This window comes from Castor canadensis, chromosome 6 (genome assembly GCF_047511655.1).
Source record: "Castor canadensis chromosome 6, mCasCan1.hap1v2, whole genome shotgun sequence".
Lineage (NCBI taxonomy): Eukaryota > Metazoa > Chordata > Mammalia > Rodentia > Castoridae > Castor > Castor canadensis.
The window spans coordinates 90,778,258-90,790,828 of record NC_133391.1 but is presented as its reverse complement, the minus strand read 5'-3'; the positions used below and the strand labels follow the sequence as shown (position 1 = coordinate 90,790,828).

Below are 12,571 nucleotides of genomic sequence, written 5' to 3'. Positions count from 1 at the left end.
TTCATTTTAAAGAGATTGGTCCTATTTTCTGATTGGAGATTTCACCCAGGATAAACTGATTTCATAGGCAAGAATTGAAAACCTACTTTGAATCATTAAGCCAAGACTATTTGTAAATATGACAGGGTCCATTAACATCATTTTGGAAAGACTTCAGTTCCCCTTTCACCAATTTCTAAATAATAATGTTAGTATATGTATCATGGCTAATCCAGTTATGACTCTCTTCTGATAGCCATGAAAAAAGTTTGTAAATGTTATTTAATGACACTGCAAATATAATTAAAATGTAGGCGACAGGACTTCATAATCCTAATTTCATCATTACCAGCAGTAAGAATAGGGTAAGAAAAGGAAGAATTGGGAGTTGCCATGAGAGTGGCATGTTTCCTATTCACACAGTGACATAAGTGGGTTTGAAGATGTAATGGTGAGGATTAAAATGTTCAAGAACTTTCTGTAGACAAATTTTTTATCTGTGTGATCGTATCATAAATAATTTGTTTTTATGGAGCTGGATTATCCACGTTTACTCTATAAATATGCAGGAAGGCATAAAATACATTTGATAATGAATCAATCTAATGATTTTGCTTTTTAGATATCTTTATTTCAAACTGATTTAAAAGTATTCTTTGCTCACAAAATAATTCTTCAGAAACTTGTTCATTTCTCATTTAAAAGGAAAAATAAAAACCAATTATAGTAGCACATTAGCAAAATAATAAAAACTTTTGCTTCCCAGGTACCAAATGGATACTTATTTGATTAATGTGTTTTACAAGATCTGCTTGAAATTATGTATTTAGTTTCTATGGCTTATGCCTTAATAGGTTTTTAAAGACAACTTCAAAGAGGTTGCCTGTAAATACAGCATTTTGCTAATGTAGCTGTTGATATTTTATTTTAGAAAGCTGATGAATTCTTAACTTCCATATCAGTTTAACTATACTGTGAAAGCCATTTATTGAAATGTACTATGCAGTCACGTGCACTATTTTGTTTCTACAAATGTGCCATAATATGTGGGCTCTTGAAATAACAAAAGAAGTATATGGTTTATCAAATGAAATGTAAAGGTATACTATTCTTTCACTGTTCTGGGAATTCTGGATTTTTTTCTTTCTAATATGCTTGAAAGTCTGAGGGCAGCCTTCCCTCTCAAAGTATTACTATGAGGAATCAAGAGATGATGTTTTTAAGGCACCAAATTTTATAAATTTTGCAATCATATCAACCCTCCACCTCTTTATCTCTTCTCTTTTTCCACAGGTGATTTCTATTCACTACTTTCCAAGCTGCTAGGAGAAAGGGAAGATGTTGTCCATGTGCACAAGTATAATCCTACAGAAAAGGCAGAATCAGAGTCAGACCTGGTAGCTGAGATTGCAAACGTAGTCCAGAAAAAGGATCTTGGTCGGTCTGATGCCAGACAGGGTGCAGAATCTGGGGAGAGGGGCAATGCTATTCTTGTCAGAGACAGAATTCACAAATTCCACAGACTAGAATCAACTTTGAGGCCAGCAGAGAGCAGAGTTTTATCATTACAGCACCCTGGTGAAGGCGCCTGGGAACCAGAACACACAGGAGGTGCGTTTAGGGTTTGTTCTAAGGAATGAAGTGTGAAACATTGCAGTCCACATTAGCAAAATCTGAAGGGAATAAAAATTAATAAGTGATAAAATTCATTCATGAAAAAGGCTTAGAAGAAGTTATTTCTATCTTGTTACTTCCTTTGAGGAGTTTTTTCTTTTTGTTTTGGTCCAATACTACATACAGTGTTTGTTCAATGACTAAACAAGTAGTGCAAAGACCAAAAATGCTTGAATCATTTTGGGAAGGATAGTATGTGAAATTCAGGCTAATAAATTGACATTTTCCATTTTGCTCAATAGAAAGAAATTGAAATTTCAAAATCTTTCATGTAAATCCCAGTGTATGCAATGCTTACACACTATCTTCTTTAAAGTAATTAAATTCCTCATACTTTTAACATTCTTGTCCAACTGACCTGCAAAATGTATCTTTATGACCTTGATTTCTTAAGTTCCATTATCAATTGCTATCTTAATTGGGAAAATGACGATTTATTTTTGAAGGGACCTCTAGTAAGTCAATAACTATCAGATTTATCTTTATTTCAAACCAGAATTGGCTTCCCTATTTAGAGGACAATACCTTATTCCCTTCAGGTTTCTGTACCAGCAAGCTATAGATGCCTCATCTTTGTCTTTAATTTTGTTGTGGCCTCTGTGATATTGATTGTGTTTCATAGTACTTGCTAATGTGGAAAGCTAGATAATACAGCATGTGGAGATAATCTCCAAAAAAGTAACAGATATGCATGCATGGCAGCTGTCCATGCGTGGGCTAGAGTGGCACAGGCTGCCAGCTTGATGTTTTCAAATTCAGCTTTGCAGGAAGCCATAAATTATTCAACACCCAGCTGATTTTTATTTATAATTGAAAAAAATTAGCATGCAGTGCCTTTTGCTCACACGGAAGTTTCAAGCATTGTCCATTGGGATTGGCCTAATGGTTTTGTATGAAATGTTAACTGGAACCTAGACTTTTATCTCTATATTTTAACTGGATCAGCCCTGCTTTAACTCATTCTAAATTTGTCAGATAAAACTGTGTTTTTCAAGAGGTAGTCCCTAGACCCTCTTGCCTGAGAATCACTTAAGGTGTTTAAGAAAAAAAATAGACTCTTTGTATCCTATCAGAGAACAACTGAATTGGCATCTCTCTTAGTAAGGTACCTACATATGTGCAATTTATCAAGCCCCTGTCTGTTTCATAAGCACACAGAACTGTCTGAACCTTTTTATTAAGGATAGTGAACTGTAACCCAAACATCATGGAAATATAAAAGGCGAAACGTCCTCTTAGGTGAGAATACAATTCTGTTCAAGTGTGAAGTATTAGAGTTACAACAGACTTCATTCCATGACTTATCTTTGTTACTTTTGGATTTGAAATGATATCAAGGCTATTTTTAAACATCGTAAGTATTGATTTAAAAATCAGAGTTTGACTTAAGTCTTTGTATTTCTGAAACCTTCTTAGTTTTTCTAAGAAAGGAATTCTTAAAATACAGGAAATACATTTGCTTGCCATATCTCCTCATACCTTTCAGGGTAGTCACATGGCAGTGCTCAGGAGAAAAATGTTTCACCAGGATCTGGTTTGGGAAGCCTCCTTTCATCTTCTATGTGAGAATAAATATCACTGAACCTAATACATTAGTGAGCCATAGACAGCACAAACCCTAATTATTGAAAAGAAAATGTACATGTTTTACTTTCTGAAATGACATATTTGAATGTTATTTTAGTACTCTAATTCCAAAACCTTTTAAAAATTAAATGCAAATAGTGAAATTCATATTTAGAAAATCTACTTCTAAAAGCCATTTCACTGTTCACTATTACACAATGTAACTTTATTTGGTGCTGTGTCATTCCACTGGATAAGTCAGAGGAAGACCTATCCTTAGGAAGCTTACATTTTACAAAAAGAAAGTAGAAAGTTATTCGCATTTAATGCCCTAATAGGATATGTTAGTAGTCTAACTCATGCATTCCTCAGGGTATTGACAAGGGAAATAAGTTTGATAGATAATCTACTGTTTCTCTCATGCCCTTTCTTTAACATCACTCTAAGTGCCTAATTTGCTATAAAGAAAGTTACTGTATATATTTTAGATGTCTTTTAAGACATATTAGTTTTCAAAAGAAGAAACTGAAGCCAAGAGAAGTTAACATATTTGAGTGAGGTTACAAAGTCTGAATTTAAAATTTGAACTTTATGACTTCCAGTGTGTACCTTCTAGTTCCTTAATTTCAATAGAGTTGTGCTCAAACAAAGCAAAGCAGGGTCAAATTGCTTACCCAGTTCAGACATGCTTTTCTGAGTTCTGGTCCCTCCCTACTTAGAAGCTGGAGATTTCCACTCAATACCCTATTCTTTTGTCCCCAGTTCTTGCTACCTGCACAACCTAAAACACTGGTATTTTCAGCAACAGTACTTTAGATTCCACGAAGTATCCATATGTTGAAACAACAATGAGGTAATGGATTCCATCCAGCTAACTTGTATTCAAAGGTCCAATTAATGGATAAGCTAAAAAAAAAATCTGGGTATGACTGTGCAGTAGGCCCAGGAATACTTGAGGTTTTCAAAAATGTGCCATTTTATGGACATTGAGTTTGATCAGGATTCCACTTGGTTCCACACCCTCACATTTGGAATTAAAGTTGGAGGTTCACCACCTTTTTGAGGGGTGGATATCAGCTCTTCATAGCTGAGAAAGTCCTCAGCATTCTTCAGAACAAGATGTTTAAGTGTTGAGTTTTTGTTGTATCTCTAAGAGAGCAGATATCTGTACATTACAGTGTAGCCTTTCCCCACACCCAGGTAATTCTGCATTTGACCAAAATAAAATTTAGAAGTCACTTCATGGAAGTACTATAATGTAGCAGACTCCAGACCCTGGTGCCTCACTGCCTGGCTTTGAATTCATGCTGTACCATTTATACTGTGATCCTTTGGCACTTTTTTTTTTTTTTTAACTCTCTAAGCTTTAGTTTTTACATCTATAAAATAAGGATTACAATGGTGCAATCTTAGAGTTGAAGTGAGGCTCAGATGAAATTATACAAGGAAAGTGTTTTGAACAGTGTCTAGCACATAGAAAGCATTGACTAAATAGTATGATGCTTTCATAATAATTATGATTTTTGCTACCTTAAGATTCCAAAATTAAATACCAAAGTATAAATATTAATTGCTTTATCTTAAGCAGCATTTATGAGAGAATTTTCCTCAGATAGGTAGAAAAGCTGCAAATTTTCACAGCTTAAGTTGAGAAAGTGCTGAGCAGTGTTCTAACATGATGAGAGTTTGTGACTCTTCAAATATCCGATCACTTACACTAATCTGCCTTGGTGGTTGTATTTGATATATACATATACATTGTTTGAAAATATTAAACTTGGTAAAGTGAGAAGCAAATGCATTCCTTTTTTATAATGAGTATAGCTTAATTTCTGTCATCAGTAGTTTAATATCTATAAAGAAGTAGCATTAGTAGAGTAGAAATAAAATTTTAAGCTTTTTTTATATTTGTTGCCTTCTTCAAACTAGGCTTATTTCACAATCACTGAAAAACTACAGATAGTTCTAGTTGCAGATCGTATTGCACAGCTGTACACTGGCACATGGGAGATTAATTCAGCATGGGGTGGGTGAGAATAGCAACAAATATACAGCACTTGCTTTGAACCACATTGAGCAGTATAGATTTATTAATTCATTTAATCCTCACAGCAATCCTATTTATAAGCCCATTTTAGAGAGCAAGAAACTTAGACATAGGAAGGTTAAATCACATGCTTGATCGCCACAATTCAGGCAACCAAGATGCAAAGCCAGGCAGACTTGCTCCTGAATCTTGGTTTTTAATCACTTTGTTATTCTGCATCTCACAAAAATAGGTACTAACTACATAATAGCTAAAAAGATTATTTTTTTCTCAGTCATCCATTCATGTCAATCTACAATTATAATAACCACAGGTGCAGATTGTTTCATTATGTGTTCACAATCAGTATCCAGAGATGAAAATCCCACTTGCCATTAAAGAAAGTTTGTTTCTGCTAGTGCTTTTTAAGCCCTGGTAATATCTTACCTCTTTTTCACACTTCCTTCCCATTAAATGAAACATTATAATTAATTCCTATTTTCTTCCAACTTTGTTATAAGTATTTCTCCTGTAGTTTTAGTTAATTATAGTTATTGCTGGCACTTCTGATAAATAACAATCTCTGTCCAAAATTAAGCATCTTTTTTTTAACTCTTTGAAAATTTACAACTGTAGGAAAGGCAACAGCTACATTTTGTTTGCTGAAATGTTCTAGTGATTTTTTTCCAAGCTCTTTTTCCTTAGGATTAAATGTGAAGTTAAGTCATAGTTCTGGGTATGAATTTATTTTTTCAACTTTATCTAGCTCTGTTGGTCCTTACGTAATACAGATAAATGAATGCCCTTTTAAATGCTTATTAATAATTTCATGTGAAAGTAGCATTGATCACCAACATTAATCTCTTTCTTGGAAAGGGGTAAAATTCTGTTCCTGATTTATTGATGTAATTTTAATAGTAATGTTTAATTTTTCTAAAGCTAGTAATTTTTAATATATGACAGAATACAAGGCTATACATTTACCTCTATGGCGAATACAAGAATTCTTCATAAAATAATATAATTTGTTTATTATAAATAATATTATTTGTTGCTTGGAAAGAATAATTTTTTTAAATCTTGGGAGGTTTTTTTATACCACTTTTCATCTTTTAGATATCATGATGAATTTGTGTCAAGGCTGCTAGGATCAGTAGTTTACCTTATTTTTTAAAAACAAAAGTTGTTTCCTCTAATACATTCTCAAAATCAGATTTTTAAATGTAAGCAACCAAACTTAAATAATCCTATTGTTTCCCATCTGAATTTAGAGCGGTTCACACTGAGAGTCAGAAATGTCAGCCCAAGTAATTTGCATTTAATTTTCAGGTTAAAATCATAACTCTGCAGTTTTAACAAGTCATACACTGAATCATTTCTTAAATAAAGACTAAGGAATCTGAGTAAGAATTTTTAAAGGCTTCATGATTAAAAATGCAGTTTAAGATAGAATCCAAATACGTTTTATCATACAGTATCTTTAGTAAGGATTTGAAATTTTCCTTAACTACAGATTAGAAAATAATCATCCTTGATATTAGGGTCTGAAGTCTGGGTCAAGGCTAAAATTTCCTTTCTGTCAAATGAGAAAATGACATGATATGGTTCTAATATAGTTCTAGCATTCCATAATTCTTGTGTAAATGACAGCAGTGATAGGAAAAGCAATCAGTATGAATTTCATCTACATACATCACTGTCCTAAATGACTTTCTTGATTTTTAATCATTTAGTCACAAAGGGAGTAACCTTTAACTACCTAATATCAAAAAGATGGTTTCACTGGAAACAGAAACATCAATTACCTGAGCCAGATTCACAGAAAAGAACAACAACTCAATTTTCCTTAAACTATCCTAGAATTTCTGTTGAACAGAAATCCAGAATCAAAGTTTTGAGATCTTACATAGATAACCTTAATACATATAAGGATGTTTTTAAATATAAGTAAAAAGAATAAGTTTTCCAAACATTTGGTACTAAAAGAGCTAGGTTGCTCATGGTATTAGACTTCACACATTTCCTTACTTCTCACCTTTTGCTATATATTCACACTGCCTTTCCTTCTTGAAAAATCTTACCAAAAAAGGATTCATCAGTGACAAGCATTTGTACAAGTATTTGGTATGGTTAGGCTCAAAACACCCAAAACACCTCTAATTCTTTTTGTGTACTATCAAGCACTTAACCAATCTAAGAGCATATAATAATCGGGACTATTCATGACCATATTTAAGTTCTTCACGTAATGTTTCTAATACTTTATGAAATTGATATTTAACCAAAATGTACTTTTTTTAAGACATTGGATATTTTCTATCAGAATTAGTTATTTCTGCACCTTTATGAGCAGCACTTGGCTCTCAGTACATGTTGATGGATCACTGAATAGAAAGATTGTAGGAGCCAGGACATGTTTCTGTTATCTTAAATGAGAATGATTAGCTAATTCACATTGTTACTGAATATCCTCAGAAAATGGTCAGCACTGTTCTAGAGGGTAAAAAGAGCTGGTACAAGTGAATTATGACATTACAAGGGCATGTAAATGCTAGCTGACAACATAAACAAGTGGAGACTGACTGGAGCACAGAACTCAGCTTAGTGTATTTATTAAGCCGTGCAGTAGCAGGCCCTGTGTGACACTTGGTGACAAAGCAGTGAATAACTTATGGTCACTGCCCTCGAGAAATTCTGTCTCACTATAGTGATTCTGGGCTTTGAGAATCCAATGAAAGAAATTAAATATCTACTTTGAGATTCACATGGAGTCCATCCAGAAGTTTTAGGAGTTGGTGAGTAAGTATAGAAGAATGACAACTAAAATGGACAAGTGATAACCAAGACAAGAATCAAGTACAACCTGAGATTCAAGCAATTTTAAACTATTTAAAACATTTTCTTTGCGGAGTGACTAATCCATCTTTTGATCTATGTAGACATCTCTAATTATAATGCTTATATTCAGCTGCTAAAGGTAACTTTGAAAAACACAATTTTAACCATGTCACCCTATGCTTTAAAACCTTCAGTGTCTCACAATTGCCTGTAGCAGCAATTTGCAATCTTTTCTCCTATTTTGACAAGCAAGCATGATTGATGATGGATGCTATTCATCTGAGAGCTCCATTCACATCCACTGCTATGCCCAGGGTTATTTGTGAATTCAGGCATCCCAGCTGTGACTCTGCCCCCTTCTCCTTAACCCAGGAAGGCTTATCACAATACACATGAGTGAAAGTGACATCCACATGTGCCCCAATACATTTCAAAAGTAAATTATTCACCAATTCTGTGTTTTACTGCTACTCATAAAGTACTTGTAGCATGCCTTAAAATTAATCAGCATCTAGGTCAAGACACCACAGCTAAAAACTATATTCTCATTATTAAATGCAGACTCCTCTGCGTGGTATACAGTACAGTGCATTTTCTTGTCTGAGTTCAACCCAAATCTCAGCGATGGCTTATCCTGCCCCCATGTTCCCACAACCAGCTGACATGCACAAGTTTCCTCTCCAGATTTCTAAACATCTTGAAACACATTCTGCAATTATAAGCATCCTGTTTTCTTCTTTCTGACCAGATTATTCTTTGCCCATGTCTACTTTAACTGTGAACACAAACGTTTACTTCTCTGAGAAAACTTCTGAGGAGACCTCTACTCCATCCCAAACCTCAGGAAGCACATGTGTTTGGTTTCTGTTTTTCCTCAATTTATCTTATTATATACTTATCCTATTTTTTTAAATATCGCTATTATATCTTTTTATTCATCAAGGCAAAAACCCATTTGTGTGTGTGTGTGTGTGTGTGTTCCTAAAATCTGCTATAGTGCCTAATAGAGCATGTATTAGGGGATATTTGTTGAAGATGCTTCAACAAAGGTTGCTGCCAGAATTGGTTTAGGCTTCCTAGTAATTGTGCTGTTTTGTTAACTTACATTATGAGGAAAATTACACTCAATTTCCACTCAAAGATATTTTGAGTGGAAAGGTACTTTTTCCTTTTATATAATGAGAGAATTATTTTTAAGTGCTTACTCTCACATCAGCATCTGTCTAGTTTTCAGGAACTGATAATAAGAGGCTGTGCTTCCCTTTCTTCTGCCAGTCTCTAATGCCTGTCTTTGAGGGTTTCACTGCTGTGTTGCCACATCCTTGAGAGGGTAGGAAGAAGAAACAAGACTCAACTTGCTGCTTTTTTATTTCTTAGCATGTTTGTTAAAGCATTTAAGAGAGAAAGAAATATTGACACTGATACAGTAGCTTTCACAGTTCTCTTCATAATTATACATATTATTATATATAGATAATACCATACATTATACCTATATTCATGAACATGTTTGCAACAGGGATTAGCACAAATGAACTCAGGTAATCTCTAACAATAAATGTATTCTGATAAAAAAATGAGAATAATTTGGAAATCATTTAGTCACAGTTTATTTCATTTTTCTTTTGTGTTAAAAAGCAGTGAAATATAGACAGAAAAAGAGAGTGTCTCTTTTGTATAAGAACACTGAAGCTAGGAGAAATGATATGAGTACTTTAAGTATTTCCTTGTACAAGGGATAATCTATTATAAGGACTATTGTATAGTGAATATTTAGAATTTACTTAGGAGAGATGGATGGATAGATAGAATAGATAGATGAGATAAATGAGAGAGAATGGAATGACAATTTATTGCCCATTCTTGCTACTTATTTATAACATTTAAAAGCTTAATATTAAAATGATACCATGTATATTACATAGTTTCCAAAGATACATTCATAAAATTATGAATCTTGTCAAAAAAGTTGCCATTTCAACTTGGCTGCTTTATAATCAAGGATTAGCTGGTTCTACAGGCATCTTATCAAGAAGAAAAGTGAGAAGATAGTCTCAAAGCAAGGTCACAGTCATTTTAGTTCACAGCTCAAGAAGCTGCTTGGCATGTGCATGTGGTATGTTTTATGTAGAGCACGGCTTGATTTTGTAAAAAATTTCTTTGCATCTGGTGATGTTACTGCATGAATTCTTATACCCTTTGTGAATCATTTGGAGGTTATCCTAGCTTTTGTTTTCACTCTGAATGTATGAATTTATCTTTTAGATTTCCATGTAGAGGAGGCACTGGATTGGCCTGGAGTGTACTTGTTACCAAGCCAGGTTTCTGGGGTAGCTCTGGACCCTAACAATAATCTAGTGATTTTCCACAGAGGCGACCATGTCTGGGATGGAAAGTAAGTAATATTTTTTTCCTTCAAGGTGTAAATGGAAATAAAAAGCATATATCACTTTTCATTAAGAATAATGTTGAGAGAACTGTTGTTTCCTTTATGCTTTGATTATTTTTCCAAGAATACTGTAGAAGATGTATTAAGTACTTGCATCTAGAGATATGTCAAAACATGGGTGACTTTCCTTATGTGATATTACTAGTCAGTGATAACTATTTCCAGGATTTATTGTTAACTAATGATATGTACGATGATACTCTAATTATATTATAATATGTCTTTGAACACTTCGTCCCCTGGTTCTTTGTACCCCCTTGCAGGAATTATGATTAGATCTATGTTTTAAGCTAGGCATGGTGGTGCACACCTGTAATCCCAGCACTCGAGAATCTGAGTCAGGAGGGTTATGAGTTTAAGGCCTGTCTACTACAGAGCAAGTTCAAGGCCAAGCTGAGCTATCAAGTTTGAGGCCAGCCTGAGCTATATAATGAGACCTTACCTCAAAAAATATGTTTTATATTTCCACATCATTCTTTTCTGACCATGATTTTTATGGGCAAATCATATTTTTTATTTTAATGTGTGTGAGAATCAACAGGGAGCAAGTCTTGTGCATTTAAAGCAAAGTAGTCTTATCCACTAGTTTATGGAAAAAAGGATGTAACCATTCACAGTTCTGCCTTACTTATCATTTTGCCCCCTCCTCCTTGAAATTGCTTTCCCTTCCTAAAGGAAAAAATATAAAAAAGTAGTTCTGCCCATGCATTGATGAGATATTTGAAGCCTTTGAAAAAAGTGATCAACTATGAAGGATTACTGGTTGACTATAATACAGTATTTTGTTGTTTTCCTGCCTGGGCAAAACGACCCTAAAGCCACTGGGCTCTCTCCTTCCTCTTAGATCTTTCTTGGACATTGTGATTGGAGCAGTTTGGCCACTATGTGTGTAGAAACAGTGCCCTGGCATTCACATTTTAAATAGATTAATTGTATTACTAAACTATGTCCTTTTAAGACTTAAAACTGTCTTTTATTAGAACTGTCCAATACTCCTGCTTTTTCGTCTGGGTTTATCTTCCCTTTATACTCTTCTACAGTTTTCTTAGAGAGACTTTCAGTAAAAATGTCTTAACATTTATTAAGTATGTACTGTGGGCCATCCGTGTTCTAAATGTCTACATAAATTACTCATAATAGTTAGGCACTGTTACAGTTCACATTTTGTAGATGAAAAACCAGGCATTTTACCCAGTGTCATGCTTACAAGAGGCAAAGCCTGGCTTCAGGTTCTTCCCATGTAACTTCAGAGTTGGTCCATTTAACTGCACAGTGATACTGCTTCTAATAGATTTGTAAGCACACTCATGTAAATGTTTTTTTTTAAAAAACTCTCCCCAAAATTTAGCAGGTAATTTTAATTCTCCTGAGGAATGAATATCCATTTCTTTTATTACAAGTTTACACAGGTAGGTAGATTTTAAATGTCTTGTCAAAGTCTTATCTTTTCCTTTCATATTTACAACTGTACTGTCTCATTTGGAACACTGAGGATCTACATGTTTAAGTTCAATTGTTTTTCCTCCATTTTCATAGATATGATTACATTAAACTCACTTTGTCAAACATACAAATCTGTAGCTTTCCTGGTGCAGTTGGAGATGGAATTCAGTCAACTTTTCAAAGTGGATTCATAGCTTTGTTACTGTTTAATTACCCATTCTAGTCGTCACAACTTGAAAGTGGAAGCTCAGAGAGAGATCACTTCAGAGTTCAAGGCAAACAATGGAACTCAGCATTCCTATCCATACATCTTCCTTACATCATCTTAGTCCTCACTGAACATCTAATAGCATTTTAACAAGAGCTTTTAAAAGCAAACTATTACTACTCATTGTAGCCTATTCTTCATTTTAATGAATATTGCTACATTTTCTTCATGGATTTCTAGCCACATTTTACCAGACAAGGAAATTACAGCATCATTTTCTCCCATTGATACTATTTCAGCTGGCAAGAGCTTACTTGGACAAAGTCCAATTTTCCATTTTAATGTGACATTCATTCCAAGTAAACAGCAGAGGCTGGAATAGTTCACT

General features: G+C 34.1%; 1 protein-coding gene across 10 annotated transcripts in view; it reads left to right on the top strand.

The window, feature by feature from the left end:
• Pam (peptidylglycine alpha-amidating monooxygenase) overlaps positions 1 to 12,571 on the top strand; it is a 157,864-nt gene that overhangs the window by 111,317 nt on the left and 33,976 nt on the right. For 6 of the 10 annotated variants that reach the window (XM_020167853.2, XM_020167850.2, XM_020167849.2 and 3 more), the window contains exons 14-15: positions 1,273 to 1,590; positions 10,349 to 10,478. In XM_020167853.2, coding sequence (XP_020023442.1) covers positions 1,273 to 1,590; positions 10,349 to 10,478 — 448 coding nt within the window. The remainder of the gene's footprint in view (positions 1 to 1,272; positions 1,591 to 10,348; positions 10,479 to 12,571) is intronic. The other 4 variants (XM_074077030.1, XM_074077031.1, XM_020167856.2 and 1 more) reach the window with 1 other exon arrangement.